The 27,297-nt window shown below is 53.2% G+C and overlaps 1 protein-coding gene and 2 pseudogenes across 4 annotated transcripts; 2 read left to right on the forward strand and 1 right to left on the reverse strand.

Annotated features, from left to right (window-relative positions):
* The window catches only part of LOC128820667 (uncharacterized), a 2,212,279-nt pseudogene that overhangs the window by 1,739,311 nt on the left and 445,671 nt on the right, over positions 1-27,297 (forward strand).
* Positions 1-27,297, reverse strand: part of LOC128820669 (uncharacterized) — a 1,091,286-nt pseudogene that overhangs the window by 738,911 nt on the left and 325,078 nt on the right.
* LOC128820748 (uncharacterized) lies at positions 22,844-26,402 on the forward strand. 4 transcript variants are annotated; one of them, XM_054001575.1, is made up of 6 exons: positions 22,844-23,170; positions 23,530-23,601; positions 24,187-24,285; positions 24,727-24,834; positions 25,297-25,471; positions 26,296-26,402. In XM_054001575.1, the coding sequence occupies exons 1-6, from the start codon at positions 23,074-23,076 to the stop codon at positions 26,318-26,320; spliced, it is 576 nt and encodes a 191-aa protein (XP_053857550.1). In that variant the 5' UTR covers positions 22,844-23,073; the 3' UTR covers positions 26,321-26,402. The 4 variants fall into 4 exon arrangements, with proteins under 4 accessions (XP_053857550.1, XP_053857551.1, XP_053857548.1 ...); XM_054001576.1 differs by lacking the exon at positions 26,296-26,402 and adding an exon at positions 26,173-26,272; XM_054001573.1 differs by lacking the exon at positions 26,296-26,402 and having other exon boundaries at positions 25,297-26,105.

Here is a 27,297-nt window from a genome sequence, read left to right on the forward strand (position 1 = left end):
CCATGGCCGGGAACAGGCCCTGAGCCCCGCAGCAGGATGGAGCTGGGCCACAGCCAAACTCAGCCCAGGCCAAAGCTGGGCTCAGCAGCCAGGGCTGCCAAGGGCTGGGGACAGAGGCTGGCGCTGACAAATGTCCTGGGCCCCCTCCCTGCTGTGTCCATGCCCCCAGGGGCACAGAGCAGCCTCCTCTCTCGGGCACTTGCCTGTTTTCAATGCCTTGCACAGGCGCTGGCCCTGCCCCACAAGGCCTGGGCTGAGTCCTGCCCCTGCACGCTCAGCCAGGCTGAGATGGACACTGATGGTTTCTGGGCCAGGCTCTCGGAGCCCAGCCCAGCTCCCTGCAAGCTCTGCCAGCTGCCCTGAGCTCTGTGCAGCACCAAGGGCCTCTCCCCAGCACAGCCCAGCCGCCTCTGGCCCCACAGCTCTGCTCAGGCCAGGCTGCTCTGGCCACTGGCCCCACGGCCTCAGCCCCTGCCAAGGGCACAGCAGCAGCTGCAGCTCAGCCAGGACTCAGCCCCAGCCATGGGGGAAGGGGCTTGCCCAAGGCACAAGGAGGCTCCCTGGCTGCCCTGCTCCCCTCGGCCTCAGCTGCTGAGAGCTCTGCAGCCCCTGCTGCCATCCCATCTGCCCAGGCCAGCACAAGAGCCCCAGCCTTGGGGCCCTCCAGAGCTGCTCCTGCTCCAGGCCCAGGGCCCATCCCAGAGCTGGGGCAGCCACAAAGCTCTGCCCATTTCTGCCATTGCTGCTCTGATGGGGATGGATCCTCAGCCCCTTGGAGGTTGCTGATGAATTTTCCTACTCCAGAGGCCTCTTTTTTCCTGAGCTCTTCAGTTCAGGAATTCAGTGGGAAAAGACTCATAAATATTTTTTTAAAATCCCCAAAAAAGAAAAGCCCATGGGAATAAATCAAATCCTCAATTCTTCTGTGGTAAATTAGACAGAATTCAGAAGTGTATTCCAAGTAAATATACTGTATTGAAAATACTGCAGAGAGAAAGGTTTTGTCCTGTTTTCTTTTTCTGTTTACAGACTGATATCAGCAATGTCCAATTGATTATGACCCCCAGCACCTCCTAATGCAGTCTGAATAGATGTGAAAATCAAGGCCCTTCATGGCTGACAATCAGTAACACTTTGTCCCTACCCCCTCCCCACCATTTCCCTCATCCAAGCCCTGGCACTCAGAGCAGCTGAGGAATGGAGTCACATCCAGGGCTGTCCCCAGGGCTCAGGACTGGGGCCAGGTCAGTGAAATCTCTTTATTGCTGATCTGGATGAGGCCATCGAGGGCACCCTCAGGCAGTTCCAGGTGAGCCCAGGCAGGGTGGGAGTGTGGCTGTGCTGGAGGGCAGGAAGCTCTGCAGAGGGATCTGGACAGGCTGGAGCCATGGGCCCAGGACAATTGGATGAGGTTCACCAAGGCCAAGGGCCGGGTCCTGCCCTGGGCTCACAACCACCCCAAATCCCTGGCCGTGCCCTGCCCCTGATCCCCACAGCCTGTCCTGTTTCCTTCATCCCTGCATTGCCAGGGACTTTCTGGGACAAGGCAGCTCTGTTCTGGGGATGGAGGGAGCTCCAAGTGCCACCACTGGAGTGGGAACCACAACTCATCAGGTTTGTGTTTTGGGGGTCAGGAACTGGTGAGACTCAGAGGCACAGAAAGTTTCTCTTCAGGGCCAACAGACCATGGTTGAACAGGACACAATTTAATAACAATCACGCTCTTCCCTGAGCTATGTGCAATGTCCCAGCAGTGTCTGATGAGTCCACCATTCACAAGTGATTTCCATACTAGAATGGATTTTAGTATGGAAATGTGGTTCTGTGATAGATACAAACACAATTGATGCTCGTCCTGGAGTGGGGGCAAAAGAGCTCAAACAATTCCTGATGTGCAAAGCTGTCAGTGGTGGATGGAGAAGGGAGGTCAGGCAGGTGTTTGAGGAAATGCTGAAACCAGCCTGACTCATTTCATCTCCTACTGGCCTGGCTGATCTCCACTCTTTCCCCTTCCACCCATTGGCTTTTGTCTCCCACCAGCCCCCCGGTGAAGAGCCTGGCTCTGTGTTCTCCATCCCCTCCTCGCTGGCACTGCCAGGCTGGGATGAGGAGCCCCTCAGCCTTCCCTGCTCCGGGCTGGACAAGCCCAGCTCCCTCAGCCTCTGCTCACAGCCCAAGGGCTCCAGCCCCACCTTGGAGGCCCTTCCCTAAGCCTGCTCCAGCTGCCAGACATCTTTCCTGCCCTGGGGACCCCAACCCAGGCCACAGGGACCTGGATAATCCACGTCCTTGATGTCCTGGTCACACAGCCCTGGCCCCTTGTCCCCGTGTCAGGCTCTGGGCTGGATCCTGTGGAACATCCTTTGGTGGAGGCTGTGGCTCCAGGTGGACCAGGGGGGATAGCGGGGGACAGGGACCCCGCTGGGCATGAACAGCATTGGACTTGTTGGGAGAAACTGTGAGGGGGAGTTGGGGCGGGGTGACCAACCCAGTGACCTCACAGAGCCCCCCTGGGATGCCACACAGCCCCTCTGGGATGTCACAGCCCATTCTCTAATGTCACACAGCTGGTCTCTGATGCCACAATCCATTCTGTGATGTCACAGAGATGCCCTCTAATGTCACAGCAGGCTCTGGGCTGTCACAGACAGTCTATGATGTCGTAGCTGCTCAATGACCTCACATAACCCACTCTGTGATGTCATAGCCCACTCTGTGACCTCATGTTACCAGATGATAAATTGTCTCCACCAGGTGAGCTCACACCTGGAGCTTGTTCTCCAAAACCCCAGGCCTATGGAAACCACACAATGTCCATTGTGTGAGAAGGGGAGCTGGAAGTTCACCAGCCTCAGTGTCCTGCCAGCTCAGCCAGGCCCACGGGAACATTGGGGTCCACGACCACCAGGGACCACCAGAGAGACCCCCAGGACAGAAGAGAGCATGGGTAAAGGGGAGGGGAAATATGTTAATGATTTTGGGGAAATGATTATCAGATGTGTGTTTAGTCCAGGACAATCAATGAATATGTCTGCAAAATACAGAATATGAACAGAAACTTTCCTGCACTCAGCATGCTCGGCTTTGGGAGGAGCTATCCCCCGTGCATCCGGCTGAATAAAGAATGCTGCTTCTTAATGCTGCATTGGTGTGAAGGATTTTTCTGTTTTACCAAATTTTTGGTAACACTCCACTCTCAAGGAAAGCTCTGTCTCCTGCTGCTCACAAACAGAGAAGGGCTGGTGGCAGATGTGGGGGTCGGAGGCTGCCTGGGGCACAGTGACCATGAAATGATCAAGTTTTCAATGTTCTGTGAAAGAAGGAGGGGCAGCAACAAAACTTCCACACTGGAATTAGGCAGGGCAGACTTTGGCCTATTTAGGATGCTGATTTGGGGAGTACTTAATCAGGTACTGATTTTTTATGGGAAACAGCCCTTAAAAACAAAGGGGTCCAGGACTGATGGACACATTTCAAGAATGTAATCTTAAGGGGAAAAGATCAGCCTGTCCCAGTGTGGCAAAAGATGAGCTGGTGAGGAAAATGACTGCCCTGGCTGCCCATGGAGCTTTTGTGGGAACTGTGGGGAAAAAAGGACCGGCAACTCTAGAAGTGTTTACGGATGTTGTTAGGTCATTCAGAAGGAGAAGTTGAGAGGTGAAAGGTCAATGGAGCTTAACCTGGCCACTTCTGTGCAGAATAATTGAAAACATTTCTATAAATAAATTAATAGCAAAACCTGGGATAAGGAGAACCTCTACTCTTTATTGGATGCAGTGGAGAATAGAGTAACTAAAGATAAGGAAAAGGCTGAGGTAGTTAACACCTTATTTGCATTAATTATCAATATTAGGACAGGTTATCCTCAGGACAAGAGTTCTGAGCTGGCAGATGGGCACAGGGAGCAGAACAGGCCCCTGTAATCCAGGAGGGAGCAGCTGGTGACCTGCTGAGCCACTCAGATGCTCACAGGTGTATGGGATGGGATGGGATCCATCCTAGGGGGATGAGGGAGCTGGTGGATGAGCTCCCCAAGCTGCTCTCCATCATTTCCCATCAGTCCTGGCTCAGCAGGGAGGTGCCAGAGCACTGGAGGTGCCAGTGTGAGCCCATCCCCAAGAAGGACTGGAAGGAGGATCTGGGGAACTCCAGGCCTGTCAGCCTGACCTCGGTGCCTGGCAAGGTTCTGGAACAGATCACCTTGAGAGCCATCACAGGGCACCCACAGGATGGCCGAGGGCTCAGAGCCAGCCAGCGTGGATTTAAGAGAGGCAGCTCCTGCCTGAGCTACCTGATCTCCTTTTATAACCAGGTGTCCCAGCTGTGGATGTGGGAAAGGCTGTGGATGTGTCCATCTGGACTTCAGCAAAGCCTTTGACACTGTCTCTGACAGCATTGCCTGGAAAAACTGCAGCCCACGGCTTGGGCAGGTTCCCTCCTGGCTGGGAGATGGAAGAGCTGGCTGGAGGCTGGGCCCAGAGAGTGGTGGGGATGGTGCTGCATCCAGCTGGTGTCCAGTCCCTGCTGCTGTCCCCCAGGGATCTGTGCTGGGCCCAGCCCTGCTTAATATATTAACATATGATCTGAATGAGGAGATCCGTCATCACCAAGTTTACAGATGACACCAAGCTGGATGCAAGGCTTGATCTGCTAGAGGATAAAAGGGCTCAGCAGAGGGCCCTGGACAGGCTGGATCCAGGGCCCAAACCCAACAAGGTGAGGTTTAACAAGTCCAAGTGCCGGGTCCTGCACTTTGGCCACAACAACCCCTGCAGCGCTCCAGGCTGGGGACAGAGGGGCTGGAGAGCAGCCAGGCAGAAAGGGACCTGCAGGGACTGATGGACAGCAGGCTGGACATGAGCCAGACTGTGCCCAGGTGGCCAAGAAGGCAAATGGCTCCTGGCCTGGATCAGGAATGGTGTGGCCAGCAGGAGCAGGGCAGGGATTCTTCCCCTGAGCTCAGCACTGGTTGGGCAGCACCTCGAGTGCTGTGTCCAATTCTGGGCCCGAAATTTAGGGAGGACATGGAAGGGCTGGAGCATGTCCAGAGAAGGGCAACAAGGCTGGTGAGGGGTCTGGAGAACAAGTCCTGTGAGGAGCGGCAGAGGGAGCTGGGGTTGTTGATCCTGGAGAAGAGGAGGCTCAGGGGAGACAAGGCAGTGCAGGGCACAGGTTGGACTTGATGATCTCCAAGGTCTTTTCCAGCCTTGCTGATTCTGTGGTTCTCTGAAACCACCCTTGGAGCAGTTGCAGGAGGAGCCCTGGGCCTCCTCTTCAGAAGCTGCAGCAGCCCAGGTCCCTCAGCTTCTCCTCACAGCCCCAAAGCCCATCCTGTCAGTCCTGCAGAGCCTCTGCAGCTCCTCCTCCTTGCCCAGAACAGGGAGCCCCACAGGCAGACACAGCAGCCCAGATGTGCCCCCCTGGCCTGGGCTGCCTCTGGCAGGGGAGCAGCACCAGGCACTGCAGGAGCCTGCAGACAATTCCTGCAGCACTTGTGGGATGATCCTGCTCCCCAAGGGCCGTTCCCATGGTGCCAAGTCAGGAACTGCAATGGGGAGTGGGGCCAGAGAGGAAAGGACAAACAGGGATGAGCTGTGTGCAGGGGTGGGAACTGGGGTGGGCAATAGGGAGAAATTTGTAGCAGGAAGAGTAAAGAAAGCAGAGGTGAAGCCAAGGAAATGCTCGGGGCAGTCTGGGGGTGGCTGCCAGGCAGCCCTGGCTCTGAGCAACAGCGTCTGCAGTGGGACAGGAAAGTCCCAGCTGATGGGAACAAACTTTCTGGCTGAGTGCAGAGGCCAGGACAAAGCTGAGTGGTTTCCCTGGCGTCCCCCAGCCATTCCTGGCCCCAGGGGCTGATGGCATTAGTGCTCCCTCACGTCCATGCCCGCACACCACAACTCTGGGGCTGATCACAGTGGTTTTCTGTGCTGAGCATTGGCCTGGCCGTGTTCTTGAGAGAGCCTGGGCAAGGAGCCTGGAGCCCCCAGGCCCTGGCCTGAGGCGTCAGCGCTGTCCCAGCAGTGCCCATGGCCTGTCCCTGCTGCAGCCCCGGCACTGCCACCCCCAGGACTGTGCCCGGCCCCGAGAGCACTCAGGCCCTGCAGCAACACCAGGGCCACCAGGGCAGCGGGGCAGGGCCACGGGAGCAGCACTGGCAACACCAAGTGCTGCTGCTGCTGCTGGGCACAGCTGCTGTGCCAGCACTGATCTGCCCCCAGCTCTGCACACAGACATTGCTGCTGCAGCTCCAGAAAAGGCAACAAAAGGGCATCTCTGCAGAAAACCCTGCTGGGAGATGCTTTTGTTCCTTTAAAGCCACCAAGAGCACAGCCCCTCATTGACACAGTCTGTGGCCACAGGGAAGGCGGAGGCAAACAAAATGAGAAATGGCACAAGGAGCGACATTTCTATATTCATCTAAATATTTAAAATCAAAACTAAGAAAAAGAAGCTCCAACATGAAACCAACAAGATTTATGAAAGATGACTTTTATTTTAAGTGATTGGCAGTAATTGGCCTGCAGTTTAATGTACCTGAAAGCATCCAGTCATGAGTCTCCTCACTGCAGCCTTGAGCTCCTGGTTCCTCAGGCTGTAGATGAGGGGGTTCAGGGCTGGAGGCACCACCGAGTACAGAACTGACACTGACAGATCCAGAGATGGGGAGGAGATGGAGGAGGGCTTCAGGTAGGTAAATGCCCCAGTACTGATAAACAGAGAGACCACAGCCAGGTGAGGGAGGAAGGTGGAAAAGGCTTTGTGCCGTCCCTGCTCAGAGGGGATCCTCAGCACGGCCCTGAAGATCTGCACATAGGAGAAAACAATGAACACAAAACAACCAAATGCCAAACAGGCACTAACAGCAAGAAGCCCAAGTTCCCTGAGATAGGATTTGGAGCAGGAGAGCTTGAGGATCTGGGGGATTTCACAGAAGAACTGGCCCAGGGCATTGCCATGGCACAAGTGCAGGGAAAATGTATTGGCCGTGTGCAGCAGTGAATAGAGAAGGGCACTGGCCCAGGCAGCTGCTGCCATGTGGGCACAAGCTCTGCTGCCCAGGAGGGTCCCGTAGTGCAGGGGTTTGCAGATGGACACGTAGCGGTCGTAGCACATGATGGTCAGGAGGGAAAGCTCTGCTGAGATGAAGAACAAAAAGAAAAAGAGCTGTGCAGCACATGCTGTGTAGGAGATGGTGCTGGTGTCCCAGAGGGAATTGTGCATGGCTTTGGGGACAGTGGTGCAGATGGAGCCCAGGTCGCTGAGGGCCAGGTTGAGCAGGAAGAAGAACATGGGCGTGTGCAGGTGGTGGCCGCAGGCTACGGCGCTGATGATGAGGCCGTTGCCCAGGAGGGCAGCCAGGGAGATGCCCAGCAAGAGGCAGAAGTGCAGGAGCTGCAGCTGCCGCGTCTCTGCCAGTGCCAGCAGGAGGAAGTGGCTGATGGAGCTGCTGTTGGACATTGGCTGTGGCTGCACATGGGCACCTGTTCATGGAGAAAGGACAGTGACAAGTCAGGAGAGGCTGCTTGGAGCCAAACCTGGGCCATTCCCTGTAGCCTGTCCCGCTGGGACTCACCCACCCTTGTTCCTGCTCTGGGCAAACCTTCACCCAGGTCCCTGCCTGAGCTCCAGCTGTGCTGGCTGAGTGTGCCAGGAGCAGCCAGGGCTGTGCGTGGGGGCTCTCAAGGAACCATCCCTGCCCTGCTGCCCTTGGTTTGTGGCCATGTGGCAGAGGGACAAGGTTGGATATTCAGCATTTGTCAGGGGAATCACTTGTAATGCAGAAAGGGTTGGTAGCATCTGCACTTCCAGGTCTAAAGGATGACAGGAGTTGGTTTCAGGAATTGTTTTCCTAGCCACAGATCATTGCTGGCTCTCTGAGGTCAGACATCCCCAGCATTCCTGCTGCACTCATATTTTGCCACTGAGAGATGGGAGAGGCAAAGGATTCCCTGTGGCTGAGGGAAGGTGAGGGGCTGGATGGGTTTGTTCCCCCAGCACTGCTCTGTTCAGCCCCCTCTCCTTCCCCGAGCATCTCCCTGGGCCTGGACATTCCCTCCTGAGAGGTGCCTTGTCCCTGCCAGCGCTCACAGAGCCCATCCCACCCCGTGTGCCCTCGGCCCGGCCCTACAGAAACCTGCCTGTGTGCAGGGCCCTGGCTGGGGCAGGGTCTGTGTGCAGCTGGGCAAGGGCAGCTCAGGAGAGCCCTGCTGGGCCCTGCCAAGGTGATGCTGCTGCTGTCCAGGGCTGAGCAGTGGCTGAAGACCCTTTGGGAGGCTGCCAGCAGAGAGACTGACCACCCAAAGTCACAGTTCTGGAGTCTCTGTAAATGTTCAAACATTCCTTTGATGATCCTGTGTGTCCCTTTCAACTAAGAATGTTCTGTCACTCTGGAATTACAATTCCTGTTCTGCTTCTCTCATCCCCATGTTGTCTATGATCAAAAGAGAAAAAAAAAAAAACAAACAAAAAAACCCCCTTGCAACAGTGTTAGAACAGTAAAGTAAAAAGCAGACCTTTATTGGAAGCTTCCAGGTGTCCCAGGGGGATGAGGCACAATCGGCTCCTGATTTCAACAATTTCTAAAGGTTGATTAATTAGGATATTTAACAGGAACATCCAATAGGAGATTCAGTTGTCCCAGTTACACACTCCTGGCTCAACCCATTGGTGTAGGTCCAAGGGCTACTTTGCCACACTTTTTGTTATGACTGCTCATATTCTCGTTAAAACCAAAATGTTCTTCTTGTAGGTCCTCTTCCTGGTAATAAGACGATGCAGTATTTCAGGAATGTATTTAGACAGTCTGCTTATTGTTCTGAAATCTAAGAGAAAGGTTAGGAAATGTACTAGAGTTATTTAACTCTATATAGTTATATTTATTAGTTATATTACAGTTATAAAAGTATATAATAGTAGTTTAATAGAGTTAATTAAGAGTTTAATAGAGTTAATTAAGGATTACAGTTTTATAATTATATAGTACTAATTTACAGAGCTACGAATATATAAAAAATGTATAAAAAGCAAAAATCTTTTTGTCATCACCCCAACTTTCCCATCCTTCTCCAAGCAGGAAATTGAAAACACTCTCAGGAAAGCTGCTGATCTTTACAGCAATCCCAGGCTTACCTTCTTTGGGAAGTGTCCTCCGGAGCTGTGCCCAGGCTGGTCTGGAGCTGGGAGCAGCCCTGCCCCAGCCAGCAGCTCTCAGCAGCAGCACCTGCCCTGCTCAGGGTGGCTCCTTCCCCCCACAGCTTCTGGCCAGCGCTGGCAGCAGCTCCCCGGGCCGGCTGAGAGCTGTCCCTGGCAGGCAGCAGAGTCCCTGGGCCAGCACAGCGCCCTGGGCTGCAGGACCCTGCTCTGCAGGACAGCCCTGGGCACCCCTGGCTGCTCTGCACAAGAGACCATCAGAGAATGTACTCACAGGGGCTGTGGGCATTGGGATGTTCCAGCTGGAGGAGATCACTGCAGGAGCTGCAGCTGCATTGTCCTGCAGCCAGAGGTTCCTGTGCCAAGGGCTGGCAGTGATTCTGCCCCAGGCACTTCTCAGCACCTTCCCAGCCCTGACTGATTGAAGCTCTCTGTGCCTCTGGGCTGTGCCCGCGCTGGCTGCAGGCAGTGCCCCAGCCCTGCTGGGCTGGGAGAAGAGCTGCTCATCCAGAGAAATGTGCTTTTGAAGCTCTGCTTGCTTACCAGCATCACCCTCTGTGCCAGGAGCCCGGCCCAGCTCAGCAGCACAGACACAACACAAGGACTTGAATGAGCCTCTGGGGCTTTGTGCTCAGGCCCTGAACATCAGGCCCTGAGAGGGAGCTGCAGAAACCTCTCCAGAATTCCAAGTCAGAATCCACCTCCATAGTTTCTTTGACTTTTAATGGGTCCCACTGAGGGACACGAGTGAGAAAGTGTCCCCAGGCCCCAGGCAGAGCAGAGAACTGGAGGCACTGATGACAGGTGGGGACAAAGAGAAGCCAAGTCTTGGTGGCCTGGGGCACAGCAGTGTCTGTGCCACCAAGGGCTGTCAGGAGACACCTTGTCCTGAGGCCCTGGGGCCTCCTGGCACAGCCCCAGCCAGGCTGGGCACTGTCAGCCCCTTGTCCTGCCCTCAGCATCCCCCCCTAGCCCACATCCCAGTGGCCTCAAGGATCTGCTGGAAGGAGTCCCTGGGGAGCCTTGCTCAGGAATGGCCCTGGGGGCTCCACAATGCTCCCAGGCACTGCAGGTTTTTCAAAGGACTTTGGCTTTGGCTTTTGCCTTGCAGTCTCTGAGAGCTTTCTGCAATCATGGCCTCCAATTATCTGCTGTAATTGGTCCCTGGAGAGGCTTTGTCAGGAACAACACTTAGTGGGGCTCATTAATGCTTCAAGGTACTTCAGTTCTTTTAAGGTACTTGGTGTTACCCTTTTGCTACAGACTCGGTGAGAGGTTTGTGCAATCATGGCCCCAATTATCTGCTTTAATGAGTCCCTTGAGAGCTTTGTACTGACACTCAGTGGGGCTCATTAATACTTTGAGATACTCAACTTTTTTAAGGAACTTTGGGTTTTACTTTCCACGTGGTGAGGTTTTTGTGCCATTTTGAATCTCTGAGAGGTTTTTGTGCCATCCTGGCCTCCAATTCTCTCCTCCCAGTAGTCCATGAGGAGCCTGTGTTGGGGATGGACCTCAGTGGGTTCCATTAATGCTTTGAGACACTTTGGGGTTTTTCCTCTGACTCTGACTCCTGGAATTTTTTGCGCAATCTCCTCTCAGGCCCTGAGGTTCCAGGGCTCAGCTCCAAATGCACCACGGGGCTCATTAGGATCAAGCAAGTCCTGACAAACCATGGCTCTGCCTTGATTTCCCTCTTGTCTGGGGCAGTTCATTGTTTCAACAATTTGACATTTCTCGGCCAATGCATGAATTAGTGTAGTGGATTCAGTGCTGTCTAACTACCAGTGCACTCTCTAGAATATACTTACTCATTTCCTGCTCTGAGGTAGGATTAGGAGAAAGGCAAAGTGGGCTCAAAACTTTAAAAGGGTATAAAGAAAAGTTTACTAACTGTAACTAAAAGAAAGAGTAATAAAAATCAGAACAAAACTTTCAGAACACTTTTCCTCTCTCCCTACAACCTGATCATGTAAAGAGACAAAACCTAAAATTTTCTGTCAGTATACTACTCAAATTGTCTTTCTTCTGTTCACTTAGGGAGAGAAGTTCCTCTTGTTAATGTTATGGAGACTTCTCCACAAGAAAAAAACAGTCCTCTCATGACTTTTCATTTCCACAAATAGCAGCTGCCTGGAAAAATCTGCAATCATGATGTCCCTCCCAATTTTTACAGCTTTTCCCACAGCTGTGTTTATGGGCCATGTCAACTTATGGGGTATTGTTTTAAAGATGAACTTTTTAAGAGCAAAGGTTCTCTTCATTTATTTCTGAAATCATCTTCATCTCTTGGAACAGAGATCTTCTTCTTCTCTCCCTGAGGGCACAGGGTCTCATCACTCTTTTCTCTTTCAGTGTTCAAACTTCTCGTGGGATCACAGCTACTTCAACATTTGCTTCCTTTAGCATGGATGCCTTTGCTGAACAAGTCATCTCCCCATTCTTTTCAATGCATTATAGGGAAAAAGAGAGTCTGATGTATCAATTCCATCCTTCTCCATAGCTTTACCAGAGGATTTCAGCCCCAAGGTCAAGGCATCTCCTCATCCCTCCCATCTGGGACTCAACTTCCTTTTCTCTGACCTCGGTGTCTTCACGTTGCTCCTGTGTGTGCCTGCACTTTGTCCTTTTCTCTCACTGGAGGGAGGATGGAAGCACGGGAAGAGTCAATATCTGAGGCGGGGCCTGCAGATGGTTGCGTGAGCCCGGCCGGGCTGGGTCCTTGCGGCCGGAGCTGTTTTGCCATGGAGGTTTGTGCAGCGGCTGCGCTGGGGCTGTGTCAGGCTGGGCGGCGCTGGGGGCAGGGCCAGGATCTCAGCAGCCAGGCCAGAGCAGAGCAGCAGCACGGCCGGGGCCGATGGCTTCTCCTGGCCCTGCCCGCTGGTTGCGGGCCAAGCCCAAGGGCGGCAGAAGCTTGGCCGAGCCGGCCCGGCCCGGGGCTGCTCCTGGGGCCCGGCGGATCCTGGCTGGGCCCGGGCTGGCGGCGGGGCAGGGCTCGGCAGCGGCCAGATGTCAGCAAGCGCAGCCACGGCCCGGCCCGGCCTCGGCCCCGCGGCCTCCCCTCCCCTGCCCGGCAGCCGATGGGGCCTGGCGGGCTCCCTGGGAAGGGGCCCGGCCCCACGGCAGGAGCCGCCCGGCCCGCCCCGGCCCAGACGGGGGCTGGCCCGGCCTTGGCACCTCTTTGCTGGCCAGAAGGGAAAGAGACCCAGCCAGGCTTCTTCCTCTTTAACTTGTGTCTTCACAGAGGCCTGTGCAGTTTCCTTAGTGCTTTAACAGATTGTCAGCTCTCAAAGCTAATTACTGATTGTTTCTTTATCAGATACAGAGGAAACTGCTAGAAGCTTCCCTTAGAACTTCACTTCCATGATGGAAAACCACCACAACAGCACAGAGCACAGAGCTCCTTTGTCCATATGTAGTGGTCATGTGCCTGATGCCTCAAAACCCCACCCTGGGAGATCTCTGGGCCCTCTCCAAGGTGTTTTCAAATGAAAACATTCAGCTCCTATAAAATCACCAGAGGACAGGGCCTGCCTGACCTGTCTGCCCTGGCTACTTTTGTTATATCCTCGCAATCCTGGGATATACAGAATTTGGGAGGCCAAATTCTAATCTTGGCCATCAACCCTGGACAAGAAGGCTGGTTCTTTTCTACAGGAATGAAGCAACAGAGCCTCAGTGTTTCAGGGGCAGATGAGAGGTGACCACCAGAGGCCAGCCAGAGCTGGCAGGTTTTTTTTCCCGGAGATACACATTCATATAGGAAATTTTTAGTGAGAGTACCAATTTTGGCAATGGGCATCTGAAAAGAGGGACAGTTCTTTTCCATAGCAAAGAAAGCACGGAGCCCCAGTGCTGCAGGAGCTGATGAGAGGCAGCCCTTGGCATTCCAAGATCAGCCAGACCTGTCAGGTGGCCCCTGGGAGGCCAAGCCAGCCAGACCTGTTCCATGTTCCCTCGGTTCCATGGGGCCCCACAGTGTCCCAATGGTCCCTTGCTTCCAGGAGGCCCTGAGGTGTCACAATGCCCCCTTGGTGACACGAGGCCCTGAAGGGTCCTCATGGTCTCCATGGTTCCATCAGGCCCCACAGAGTCAGAATGGTCTCTGGGTCCATGAAGCCCCGCTGTGTCACCATGGCCCCTTGGTTCCATGGGCTCCCGTGGTGCCACAATGATCCCCTTGGTTCCATGAGGTCCCCACAGTGTCACAGGGATCTCCATGGGAAGGAAAGGACCGAGCCCCAGTGTGGCAGGGGCAGCCACCAGAGGCCAAGGCCCGCCAGACTTGATGGTACTGGCAGATTTTGGCTGGGAGCAACCCTTGGATAAAGGGAATTTTAGAGGTGGAATTCCAATTTCAGACATGGACACCAGAGGAGAAGGACAGTTCTTTTCCACAGGAAGGAAAGCACAGAACACCGGTGTTTGAGGGGCAAATAAAAGGTGGCCTAAGGCAGCCAGACCTCTCTGTCCTGGTAGCTTTTGTCTGAAAGCAACCCTTGGATATAGGGAATTTGGGAGGTGGAACCCCAATTTCAGCCATTTCTGCATAGATAAGAAGGACGGTTCTTTTCCGTAGGAAGGAAAGCACAGAGACCAAGAATTTCAAAGGCAGAAGAGGAGAGAAGTGGCTCCTGCGATATCAAGCCCACCAGACCTGTTCTTCCTGGCAGCTTTTGTCCCTGAGGAATCCTTGGATATATGGAATTTCGGAAGGGGAATTTCAGTTCTCAACAGACACCTTGAGAAGAAGGACAGTTCTTTTCCATAGGAAGGAAAGCATCGAGCCCAAGTGTTTTGAGGCAGGTGAGAGGCAGCCCCCAAGAGGCCAAGGGCACCCAGACCTGTTTGTCCTGGCTGCTTTCATTTGAGAGCAATTCTTGGATGTACGGAGTTTTGGAGGTGGAATCCCAGTTTTGGCCATGGGTGCCTGGTCAGGATGGATGGTTTTTTCCCATCGGAAAGAAAAGCACAAAATCCAAGTGTTTTGGAAGAAGATGAGAGGTGGCCACCCTTAGGCCAAGCCAGCCAGACCTGTCTCTCCTGGCACCTTTCATCTCGGGGCTATCCTTGGACACAGCGCATTTTGGAGCTTGAATCTCAATTTTGGCTGTGGGTGCCTGGACAGGAAGATGAGTTCTTTTCATTAGGAAGTGTCATGGGGACAGGACATTTTCATGCTCATTATCCCAATCGTGGTTTCTGCTCCCTGTTCTCAGTTTGTTTTGTCTTCCTTCCCCCCCCGGCTGGCTGCTGGCTTGCTGCTTAGCTTGCTTGCTGCTCTTGCTTGCTGCTGGCTGCATGCTTTGCTGGCTCTGTCTTCCTCTCTTTTTTCTCTGCTTTTCGCTGGCTTGCTTTTTTGCCATTTTTTTCCCTTTTCCCCGGTTTCCGTTGTTCCCTTCCCCCCCCCCCCCGAAGACATCGGACCTACTCCGGGCAGGAGCTCCCCCGGGGTCTGCGAAAGAAGCTCCGTACCCTCTGCGGCAAAGAGAGATACAGCTCAACCCCCTTGGACTGGTGAAAACATCTGTGGTCATCTTGGGCTATTTCTCTTGTGCTGGGGAGTGTTTTTTGTTGTGCCTTAATAAACAAGTTTTTTCCACTTCCCCTCTGAAGGAATTCCTCCCGAACCCGGTGGTGGGGGGAAGTTGCGGAGGGTTTGGTTTCCTATAAGGGGCTCCTTTGGAGGTGTTTTCCCCTAATTTGTCCTAAACCAGGACAGGAAGGAAAGCACAGAGCCCCAGTGTTTCTGAGGCACATGAGTGCCAGCCCTCAGGAAGCCAAGGCCAGCCACACTTGTCAGTCCTGGCTGCTTTGGTCTCGGAGCTATCCTTGGATATAGGGAATTCTGGAGGTAGATCCCCAATTTTGGCCATAGGTGCTTGATTGAGATGGATGTTTTTTTCCCATAAGAAAGAAAAGCACATGGTCCCAGAGTTTGAAAGGCAGATGAGAAGTGGCCCCTGGGTGGCCAGGTGTCGTGGTTTGATATGGAAGTGAATATTTTTTTTTTTCTTTTCAGAAATTTGGGTCAAACCAATCAATGGTCAGGTTTGGATATTGGCACCTGGAGTGACCACTGAAAGTATGGACACGCCTCTGAGAACACAGGGGGTTAAAAGCAAGAATTCTCAGGGGAACTGTCTCTTTAATTCTGGTTGTCAGAGAGTGCAGACTCTCCCCTGCCCAGCCTCAGGCTGGGTGGGGGATGGGAAGCCACGTGGCCTTGTCCAGGTAGGCCAAGGGGCTGAAGGTCTGGAACTGAGCCAGCTCCTGCGGATGGAAAGGTAGAAAGAAGCGAAGATGCCTTTGTCCCCCCCCGCCCCCTCAGAGGGAAAGAGACCGAGAGCCTGACGGCACCTGGAAATATGCCGGCAGAGTAGAAGTAGAAAGAGGGGGGATGATGCCCAGTGTAAGAGTCGAAAGTCCTTAGTAGAGATTTCAGCCATCCAGGGAGTCTGAACTTTTAACCCTTTCCTAGGAAATGAGGGCTTTGTAAAATATTACTCCTCCTCGATTTGTAGTAGAAGAGAGACAGTCCGGGACCTGAGATGTTAGAAGAAGAAATTTTTAGGTGAGAAAAGATGATAGAGTATCTTTTAGATAGAGTTTTCTTGTTAGCCATAGACTAAACCAAATTCTCCTGCAATAGAGACTGCATTTTAGGGAGATGCAGTAGAAACCCAAGGAGACCTGCTTCAGCAACCACCAGCACAGGAATGGCAAGAACAGAAGAAAGCTGAAGAGGGAATGGTGATGCCCTTTGTCTTCAAGAAGAAGATCTCTGTTCCTAGAGCCTTTGCCCCAGGAGAAAATAAGAGGGACTGTAGTCCCAAGATGAGAAGCTGAACTGTTGTCTCATTTAGTCCATAGCAAAGGATCCTTAAAAGAGCCCTATGGGCAGTCTGTCCATGCACAGTAGTAAGAGCACTGTAACATAAAAAAGAAAGTGTCACACTGGCAGATTTTTTCCAAGCAGTTGCCATATGTGACATAGAAACACAAGAAGTAGCAACTATGTTTCCTGGGGGGGGAAGTCTGTAGCACAAAAAAAACCTCCTCTCTCCCTTAATAGACTGAGTATTGATTATCTGAAGAGTAGTAATTTGATCAAGAATCCCAAGTAATGTTTCATAGTAGTTATTTTAAAAATTGAAAAGAAGAGGGGTGGTTTAGAAGGTCCTCATCCTAAATTAAGTATGTGCAGCCAGACCTGTCTCTCCTGGCAGATTTCTTCTGGGAACAATCCTTGCAATATAAGGAAATTTGGAGAAGGAATCCCACTTTTGGCCATAGGCCCCTGGAGAAGGACAGTTCTCTCCCATAGGAAGGAAAGCCCAGAGCCCCAGTGCTTCAGGGGCAGGTGAGAAGCAGCCCTCGACATGCCAAGGTCAGCCAGACCTGTCAGGTGGTCCCCAGGAGCCCCAGCCAGCCAGACCTGTTCCATGTTCCCTTGGTTTAGTGGGACCCCACAGTGTCACAATGGTCTCCTTGGTTCCATGAGGCCCTGGAGTGTCACAATGTCCCCCTTGCTTCTGCAGTGTCACAATGGCCCCGTGCTTCCATGAGGCCTTGCAATGTCACAATGGCTTTGTGGTTCCACAAAGCCCTGATGTGTCACAATGGCCCCTCGGCTCCATGCGCCCTCGCTGTGTCACAACGGCTCCTCTGTGACACTGCGGGCTCCACAAGGTCACCACGGACCCTTGGTTCCTTGGGGTCCCCGAGTTCCACAATGGCCTCTTGTTTCCATGAGGCAGCACAGTGTCACACTGGCCCCTTGGTTCCATGAGGTTCCGTAGTGTCACCGTGGTGTCCTTGGACCCGCATTGTCACAACTGACCTGTGGTAATCACATATCCTCTGAACAGAGAGAGAGAGCTCTCCCAGGATTTTCCTGGGAAGCTGTGAGAAAGCTCAGAGAAAAGAATGAGAAACAATTCTTATCTCCACTTGCTGCACCTCTTGTTGTGCACATGTGGAATGTGTTATGGAGATTGGTTTACCAAAGAGTGATTTCTTAATTGGCCAATGGTGATGGTGTTTGGATTTCAATTAACCAATCTGGTCTGTCTGTATCAGATTGTCTGCAAGAGTGATGAGTGTTTCTTAGTAGAATTGCATAGTATAATATAATAATGCGATTGATGAGCCTTCTGGAATCATGGAGTCAATGCTAATTATCACCACTCCGGGGACACCCTGCTACGATAGTTATCCAAGTCAATCTTCCCTTACCTCTGAATGCTAAATAGAATAGGCTTAACAGGCACATCAGCAACACCAACCACTGTAGACCCAAGGAGGTGGCTGAGGGGTTGGGAGAAAATTTCCCCTGCTGTCATTTCCTCACAGTGGGTACCATTATTAAAGTAATTCCAAACACATACAGTTAGTGCGTGGGAACCGTGAATCCATGTGCCCACTGTCCAGAGTATGTTAGAAATCTATAAATTCCTCACCACATTTACCCATGAAACAAATTGGATAGCAGCCACAGTAGCCATAGTTCTAGGATGGGAAAAATGTAGCCACAACCATGTGCCACCCAAAGCAGGGTAAGCTAGACCACATGGTGACACCTAACAAGGTTTCTATATCCAGTGCACCAAAAAAAAAAAAAAAAAAAAAGTTTCTCAATAGTTGTTATTCTCATTTCACCCTTTTTCTCTTGATGGCTTCAGGCTGCATATTGGGCGCCAAAATTGGTCTTGGTTTACAAGACAGGTGTCTGCTAGGGAAGGCAGAAAAAAGCCTCCTGTGGAATGGAGAATGTAAACCCCCTCCCTCCAAATTATTAGAATTGTGAAATCAAGGGGCTCTCAGGCAAAGATGTGGGAATAGCAATAACAGTTCTTCACTAGTGTGTACAATAAAGCAAACAAACAGCAGCACCTCCGGCGCTGGCAGCAAACAGAACAGGAGCCCAGTGCAGCCTTTCGGCCGCGGCACTTTCCCTGCGGTGCAGCTCCGGGCACGGCCGGCAGGGGCGCTGGTGGCTCCCGGGGGGCAGGGCAGGTGCGGTGATCCCCGCGCGGCTGCAGGGGGCGCTCCGGCGCGGGCTCGGGGAGCGCGCGGCCATGGCGGCTTTGTCCCAAGGCGGGAAGGGCTGGAAGAAGGCTCCGCTTCACAAACCCTGGGGGCAGCCGGCTCCGGGGCCCCAGCAGGACTCTGGGAAAGCAGCAAGCTGGGCCGGCAGGATGTCTCAGCAGGCAGGGGGTGAGGGGCTCCCAGAAGGGCAGGGAGAGCCGAGCTCAGGATCCCGGGCACCCGAGCAGACGGGGATAGGTCTCTCTTTTAGTGGGGCAGGTGTTAATAAGGTCCCAGTTTAGGGGCTGTTCTCACGAGCAGAGGCTCACCCCATGGCAGAAGAAGCAGCTCTGGGCTGGGCTCCAGCAGCAGCAGTGGAAACTCCCTTTCCCAAGAGCAGCGGCTCTGATCGTCCTCCTCCCAAATAAAGGGATCAGCCGATAATCACCAGCCGATGATAAGGAATGAACAGAAAGGAAAAACCCAACCCCTAAGAGTTTAAAGTTAGAAAGTGTATGTTTATTGCGGCGCCGGGCAGCGTGCGGGATAGGTCCCAAATGCACACTGCACCTTTCCAATCATTACAGAGTCCTTTTATCCACACAAGAATTGAATACCCAAAATACCAATACATATTCATCATTTTGGTGCATCCCATTCCTCGCTTCCTATGCTAATCATTCCAAAAGCTGCTAAGCATGCGTAGTTTGTTCCTTGAAATGGGTAGGCGGTCCCTTTCATGGGGAGGGGTCCCAAAATGAGGAAGTAAATGAAGTCTTCCTCATTCTGACCTTTCTACCTTTTCAATGCAAATATGACAAATGAACCTTGGTAGAACTCCCATTCCCTGTCTTCAATTGCTTTCAGAACAGAAGAGGCCCACAAGAGTCTTGTGTTCCTAAAAGCTATTTGTCACTTTCTATAGTCCTCATTAGAAACCCAGCTAACTAAACATGGTGTTAACAAGCAATCAATTCTTAGTTAACTGCTAACTCTTAACTTCATCAAGGCCTACTAATTTATTTCAATTAACTCTAGTAAGGCTTACCTCTAACTCAAATCTTAGCCCCTCTAATATCTCTCAATCCCTTCAAGTTGACGTTGCACAGGCAGTTCCTGCAGGGTCCCACGTGCGGCTGAACCTGCAGACAGGAGAGAGAGAAGCCAAGCTCCCAGACAGAGAAAATGGGGAAAGTGACAGGAGGGAAGAGAGAAGAAGGAAAAGGTAGACGTGGGCCCATGGCCCCCAGCAGCAGCAGCCACAGGGCCCAAAGCCCCCCGCCCCCTGCCCAGCACAGCCTGCCCTGCCCTGCCCCTCCAGCTGTCACCCGAGTGGGGGACAGGGGCCAGTGGCCGCTGCCAGCAGCAGGAACGGGGGCAGGGTGAGGATCCCCTGGCTTGGCTTTTGTCTCTTGAACAATCTGGGCACAGGGCATTGCAAGGCAGGCTGGCAAGCGAAGCCCGGAGCCTTTGGAGGCTCCAAGCCTTAAACATCAGCCCCTGCAGCAGCCCAGATCCGGGTGCCACAGTTCCCGAGGCTGTCATGGCCTTCAGAGCATGAAGGTGGATTTGGCATCCCTGTGGCCCGATGCCGCCTCCCGGTCCAGGAGTCCCCGTGGCTCCAGCAGCAAGGGTGGCTGAAGGCTTCCTGCCTGCTTTGGGCCATTGCTGCAGGGGCCACTGCTGTCAGAGCCCCCTCTCTGCTGCTGACAGCTCTGCTCCTGGGGACACTGCTCTGGCCCAGCCCAGGAAGAGCAGCAGTGCCCAGTGCCAGGAGTGGTGTCAGTGGGACCCCCTGTGCACAGGGACCCCCAGCCCCGGGGTGGCCGTGCCAGCCCCCCCAGGGACCTCCAGCCCCGGTAACCCAGAACAAGTGGGAACCACAACTGTGCAAACGCCGCCTGGGCCCAAAGGAATTGCAAAGAGAACTGAGATTTTAAAAAGAAACTGTATTTTTTCCCCCAAGATCGGCAAAACCTCGGATTTACAGAACATATTTCATTGCAACAATCCTTAGAACAACAACAATCTACAGAACATATTTACATGGGTCCTTACAGACTAACAAACTTCCTAACATATTTACATGGGTGCCTATAGAGTAACAAACTTCCAAACATATTTACAGAAAACCTCTAAACTTCAGAACATATTTACAGAGGGGTGATATCTGTGGCCCTCATCTCCATCAGTCTTTGAAGAAAGGCCACAGCAGCGCTGGACTCTGCGGCCAGCAGTGGCCCAGGTGGGCTGGCAGCTGGGCCCCAGGGGCTGGGACAGGGCTGGCAGGGCTGGCATGGCCCCAGGCAAGCGCAGGGCAGGCCGGGGCTGGTGCTTGTGCCACCACAATCCAGGGCCCCCTACGGGCACCGTGTCCCTGAGCGGGGCCATCCAGCCCAGCCCCAGCCTGGCCTCAGGGGACACACTCTGCCTGTGGGCTGGGCGTGGGAAGCATCTGCCTCTCTTGCTCCTGGTGCTCCATCTTCATCCAAGGACCATGGGCTCCTCCTCATCCTTCTCATCGACTTCCATCTCCTCCATCTTGTCCTCCACATCAATGTCCATCTCCTCGATGTTGTCCTCCACGTCGACTTCCATGTCCTCGGCAGTCTCTTCCCTGTCCACCTCCATCATTTCTTCCCTATCCAGCACCATGTCCACTTCCATCTCCTCCACGGTGTCTCTGGCCGTCTGCAAGAGGCAGCACAATCTCACGCTGGGCTTGCTGTCCCACACCATCCATTCCCACATGGCTGCAGCCTGCCCAAGCAGGGTGCCCCCCTCCCTGGAATGGCACTGTACCTCCTCTGGGGCAGCAGCGCACATCCTGCTGGGATTGGGTTCAGAGCTGGCGGCAGCAAAAGCCCAGGCAGCAGCAACAGTTCAGCACTGACAGGCAGAGCGAAGGGCGAGGGAGAAGTGGCCATTGGCAGCAGCTGAAGTGTCTGCTGTGCTCGTTTCCAGGTCCTGGGCCTTCCACCTGGAACACTCGGGGAGCTGTGATGTCACAGAAGGGACATTTAAAGGCCATCCAGTCCAATGCCCTGCAGTGAGCAGGGACACCTTTGACTAGGTCAGGTTGCTCAGAGCAGGAGCTTGAATGACTGCAGGGATGGATGTCCACCTCTCTGGGCAACCTGTGACGGGATTTCAAAACCTAGAGTGTAAAAAATGGGTTTCTTTCGTCTAGTCTGAATTGACAATCTTTTAGATTAAAATCATTCCCCCATGGTCTGGTCACATAAGGCCCTACTAAAAATTCCATCCCATCTCTTTTTCAAGCCCCCTAAGGTACTGAAAGGCAGCAATCAGGTCTCCCTGGAGTCTTCTCTCTTCCAGGCTGAACACCCCCAGCTCTCCCAGCATGTCTCCAAAGCAGAAGAGCTCCAGCCCTCAGAGCATTTTGTCCCTCCTCTGGACTAGATCCAACAGAACCATGTCCTTCCTGTGCTGGGAACCCAGAGCTGGATGCAGTACTCTGTCATGGTAGAGATGGAGACAATACAAAGCAACACCCTCCATTTCCAGAAGGCTTCAAACCCTGTTTTTATTCTAGCATGCATGCTTTTTCTACATTCTTACAAAGCTCATAAGTTTACTCATTGGTCACAAGAGACAAGCAAAGTGCTTATTGGACTAGGCAGTTGGAGGTTTCTCTTATTTTGTCCTTCTTGCTTTCTTGGTTTCTATGTCAACGACCTTGGCAGAAAATTCTTTCAGGGGTAAACATAGATCCTCTTATCAAACTTCTCTCTGGCTCACAGAAGTCACTGTAAAAGGCAGGAATCATTAAAATTAGAGGGTTTTGGGAAAGCTGCAAAAGGCAGGCCTCAGAGACAGCAGAACTGTAATTAGAAAAAAGCAGTAGCTGTAAGATTTGTCAGCAGAAAAATTATATAAGAAGTGGGAAAGTAAAGACAGATAGTACAATGGTCTGTGTATTAATGCTTGGTTAGAATAACTCCCTAAGCTACAGAAAAGTATCTCTAGCAAGATATTAGGAAGTTCTAAGCTTCCTAATGGAGCTCTGTGCATTGGGTTTTAAGGCTTACAATACAAGTAGGTATTGTATTCGAAAGAAATAATTCAAACAAATATTGTTTTAACAAAAGGTACGTGTGCTTATAGTGATTGGATAAATCTATTGTCAATATGCTTTTGCTTTGTGTGATTGGTCAAAGAGCTTTTAAAGTAAGTTGTACCATTAAGTTCTTTGCCTGCTGCCGGGGATGTGAGCTGCTGGCATCTGCCCATTGTCATAACCATGGAATGAGACTGATGCTGGAAAAGAAACAGCTCGAGACGCGTTCCTCAGCAGTCCCATCCCGTTGGTGATTTGTACATAGAGCCCCGGCCAGCAATATAAAACATCTTCCACAGTGCTCCAGGTGGAGTCTCAGCAGAGCAAAGAGGTGGAATCAGCTCCTTCAACCTGCCGGGCACTCTGCTTTGGATGCACAAGGCTGGCTCATGTCCAGCCTCTCATCTAGCAGCAGCCCCAAGTCCTTCTTGGCCGGGCTGCTCTCCATCCCTTCATGCCCCAACCTCTGAGACCAGCTGGGCTGGGACTGTGTCACAACCCTGGGACAGAGCTGTTGGGCAGGATGAGATCCCCGCCAAAGAAGGCAAATCCCACTCCCCACACAATTCCAGCCTGGCCATGAGGTCACAGCAGGCTCTGGGGTCACAGCAGGCTGAGGTCACAGCAGGCTCTGAGGTCACAGAGGTGCCAGAGCCCCGTGGTTGCACAGCACCACAAGGACCCAGCAGTCAGTCCTTGAGCACAGCTGTTGCGGCAGCAGCGGCGGTGGCAGCAGTGGTGCTGACATTGGGACAGCGGTGTCAGGACAGTGGTGGCAGCAAGAGCTGGGGACTGGCAGAGGGCAGGGCACCATGGCCCTTGCTCTGTGCCTCTTCCTCCCGCTCCTCCTGGCCGTGGCCCTGCCTGCCAGGGCTGCCCAGGCTGCTCCGCTGCAAGCGCGGGGAGCAGGTGAGCCGGCAGCCTGGCTCCCCTTTCCCGGGACAGCGCTCCCTGCTCCCTGGGAAGTGCTGGGGGATGGTTTTTCCCCTGGGCTTTAGGGAGGCTTTCCTCTGTGGGAGGGAGAGAGCCCCCATGGGCCCTGGGCTGCTCCAGCCGTCCTCCCAGGGATGTTGCACCAGGCAAGGAAATCGAGTGGAGAGTGGCCAGGAGCCAGCCCAGAGCTCCCCAGGCCCCTGTGCAGCTTTGGCCATGGCCATTCTCATCTGGCCCCCACAGCCTTACCCGACCCCCTTGCAGTGCCCAGTTCCCAAAGGCACAGGGGGATCCCAGCATACCAGGAAATGGTTCTGATCTGTGATCCCTTCTAGATTGGGATGGCGACATGGCTTATCTGGATGCCCCACTGGATGACAGCTTGAATCTCTTGGAGAATGCTGGAGGCAAGTTCTCTGTGTCCCTTTCCTGAGAAAATAATCAGTGCCTCATGAGCCATTTCCCTTAGCAGCATCACAGGGTTGAAAGATTCTGGAAAACTTGCCCGGCTCCATTCTGGATCCCTGAGGGATCCCACAGAATGGCTGTCAGTGGCAGCAAGGAGCATTTAGCTGTCCATCTTCCTTCCGTGTGCAATTCCAGTGTGTCCTTCCCTGTGCTCTGTGCAGCCACAGAGAAGAGCATAGAGGGAAGGGGCCGGGCCCAGGGCTGTGCCCCGGGGCTGTGCCTTTCGCAGCTCCTTTGCGGGCCCGGGGTGCCTGAGCTGCTCCTGCTGCTGCTGCCAAGCCCTGGCCCTGCCTGGGGCTGGGTTTAGAGCTGCTGGCAGCTCCAGGGAATCCTTTCTCCCCCGTGGACGGCCCTGCAAGGGGCTCCTTGCATCCCAGTGTGGGGCCACCGCAGGCACGTGGTCCCCCTGGCCCTGCTCCTGAGTGGAAGGCAGAGCTGAGGGAGTGCTTTGGAGGGCACCAATCACCCAGGGGCACTCACTGCCACGCTGGCCTGAAGGGGACATGGAACAACTTTCTGTTAAGGTCCTCCTCCATGGAAGAATGCAGACACAGGAGACAAGAAATCCCTGGAGGCAGCCAGACATCTGGACCAGATGCTGAGTGATCTGGAGAGACGCCGTGGTGGGTGCATTTCCCTCAGCCTTCCCCTGGGACTCAGCAGCCGGGGGCTTTCCCTGCACATCTGGACACGCCGTGCCCAGCACAGCGGGAAGGGATCCATGGCAGCCTGGCTGCCCTGCTGCTGCTTTCCTGCCCTGCAGGGCTGTTTCCCAGCCTGGCCTGGCTGCAGCTTCTCCCCAGCCTCTGCAGGAAGGCATTTGGCATCAGCTGGCAGGGAGCCCAAACTACACCACGGGCCTGCAATCCCCTGCAATTTCCCCCTCTCCGGCAGGTCAGGAGTGGCAGCTGTTTGGGAAAGGGAGGGCCCTGTGGCAGCCCCAAGAGCCGTGGCCTTTTCCTGATCCTTATCCATGTCTTTGAAAAGTAGAACTTCCTGAAGATGCCATCTCTCCAATGGAGAATGGTTCCACCTGATCCAGCTGTCCCTTTTCCTTTCTCCAGAGATGGACCAAAGGGCTTTGCTGAAGGCAGCGCTTCCTGGAGGAAGCAATGGCTCCGTGCCAGCCCCCGATACACGAAGGGAGGAGATGCCAGACAGTGCCACAGAAGGTGATTGCTGTGCCAGGCTCAGCCAGGCTGAGCAATCCTGCTGGGGTCCCTCCGTGGGAGACACTTCCCAAAACCTGGGAGCGGCTGCACGGGGTGCCCATGGTGGGGTGAGGGCAGAGGGGGAGAGCAAGGCTCCCGTGTGTCCTGACAGGGCCTGACTCTGTCCCCTGGGGCTGGGGGAGCTGTCACAGGGCAGGGAGGGCCAGGGCTGGCAGGGGCTGCTCAGGGATGGGTTTGGCCCGTGTCCCTCGAAGCAGCGACTGCCCAAGCAGCTGCGCTGGCCCCGGGCTCTCGTCCCGGCCTGCTGGGCTTTGTTGGGTGGCACAGCCTGTGCCAAGGGGCGGCAAGGGGCCTGCAGGCCCCAGCTCTGGGGGAAACTGAGAACGTCCTGGCCGTATCCACCGTGCTGCCAGCTCGGCAGTGCAGCACAGCACGGGCTCACGCTCCCCATTGCTCCCACAGACGTTATCACTGAAACAGGAATATTTGCCCCGGATCCAGTGCGCCTCCCAAGAATTGTCTGCCCCCAGGATGTGCGCAGGTCCTGCATGATAGGCACGGTGGTGACACTGTTCACCGTGCCCTTCGTGCTGACAGGCTGCTATCTTGGCATTCGGAAGCTGTACGAGAGCAGACGGTCAGTTGTTGATTTTTCTCCACAGCTTTCTTGTAACTCTGCTCATAGCATTGGTAGCCTGACTCGTAGTCATGCTGCACTGGAGCTGTGGCCAGTCCGTGGTTGTCCAAAGAACTCTGCTGAGGGCTCTGCTGCTGCCCAGTGCTTTCATTGGCCTCTTCATTGCTGGGCCTTGTCCTGGGGGGCCCGCTGGGGCTGCAGCCAGTGCTGGCTCCCACTGAGGCTGCCAGGCCAAGAGCAGCCCCGGGGGCACAGGGCAGAGGCAGAGCAAGTTCTCAACAGTATTTGGGCCACACAGCTCAGGACAGGACAGTGCTTATTTAGTAGCTCATGTAAAGTTTCATGGTGACACTGATGTTACCAGACAAGCAAATCTGCTGCAGTTCAGTGTTCAAACAAATCCAACCTGATGAAGGGTTGGCTTTGGCCTTGAGGCTTTGCTCTTTGTGTGAGCCCTGTTCTGGATTGATTCCCACTCAGTCTTGGAGCCTGTTTTGGGTGAAGGCTCATCCTGGCCCTGACCCTTCGCAGTTCTGGGCTCAAAGGCACCGCCGAGGCTGCACTGCACGTGACTGGGCTTCAGGGCTCCATCATCAAAGGCCTTTGAGAAGTTTAAATTACTGTATTCTTACTCTTTGGTTTTCTTTACGGAATTCCTTCCTTTTTTTTAAACTTAGTTTAAAAAAAAAAATCTTTTCCAGTGCTTTTTTCAGTTATTTGATATAGTGAATGATGGCATAATTTCCCCATGGCTGAATTAGAAAACAGTAAGTACTATAAAATGGAATAATTTTTACACATGTCTTACCTTATGTCTTTCACAGACTCATGAAACTTATGATAGTGTGATGTGACCAATAGAAGAGTTTTGCTCTGCTTTTAATTGCAACAACCAGCAGAGCTGGAACCTGTTGAGGAGAGTTTCTTCATAGCTAAAGCAAACTGCCAGCGTTCTTTTCTTCCAGCTCTGGGCAGGAAGATAAAAATCTATCAGCAGAAAATACTCGAGTGAAGTAACTGATATAAATTAGGGATTTGGTCTGTTTGCTCCCTAAGCCCTGAGTTCCTCAGAGCTGCAGCTCCCTGCTCTCTCTGCAGACAGAGGCTGGCTGTGGATGACAGCCACGTGTCTGGCCTGGTGCACACCAGGTGCACACACGAGCTGAGGGATCATCCCTGCACGCCCCATCCTGGAAGAACCGAGGTCATTGATGAATCTGACACGGTTTTATGGCATGGCAGCAAAAGAAGGCAAAAGAAAGGCTACAACTGGTACCATTCCAACCCCTTGACATTTTGCCGTGTGTAATGGAGATAGGAACTACAAGTTTCCTATTCATGCACAATTTGCTGTCTGAGAGCACTCTGTTCTCAAAGTCACAGGGGCTTGCAGGTCTGTGTCTGAGATGACTTTAAATACAAAAACAACCTTTATGTGCAACACCTGTGTATCAAAACTTCACAATACAAATCACAAGCTGATTTCTGCTGTTAAGTGGATGAAAAAAAACCCAAAAAGCAAAAGTAAACCCGTGACCAAATCAAACAGGCAAACACAACAAAACCAACACAAACATCCCCACAAATCCAGAAAAAGATAAAAATCAGGTGAAGGAGGCAGAGATCCAAGAGCAACAAATGGGCAGAGGAACTACAGGAAGGACAGCTCTTAAGAAAGGAGAGATAAGAAGTGGCTATGGCATCAAACTAGCCAGGGCATCTCAGATAGTGTTCTCACCCTTCTGAAAACAATCTGACATAAACAGAAAAGAAATGATGAGGATTGTGATATAGGGAGTCTGCATGTTTAGCTTTAATATATCCAT

This window comes from Vidua macroura, chromosome 30, assembly GCF_024509145.1.
Source record: "Vidua macroura isolate BioBank_ID:100142 chromosome 30, ASM2450914v1, whole genome shotgun sequence".
NCBI lineage: Eukaryota > Metazoa > Chordata > Aves > Passeriformes > Viduidae > Vidua > Vidua macroura.

Bases quoted from the DNA above. Each gene is read 5' to 3' on its own strand.
- LOC128820748 (XM_054001573.1), top strand. From the start codon at position 23,074: ATGGCCCTTGCTCTGTGCCTCTTCCTCCCGCTCCTCCTGGCCGTGGCC. The intron at 24,286-24,726 runs GTGGGTGCATTT...TCCTTTCTCCAG, and splicing joins TGATCTGGAGAGACGCCGTG to AGATGGACCAAAGGGCTTTG. The intron at 24,835-25,296 runs GTGATTGCTGTG...TTGCTCCCACAG, and splicing joins GCCAGACAGTGCCACAGAAG to ACGTTATCACTGAAACAGGA.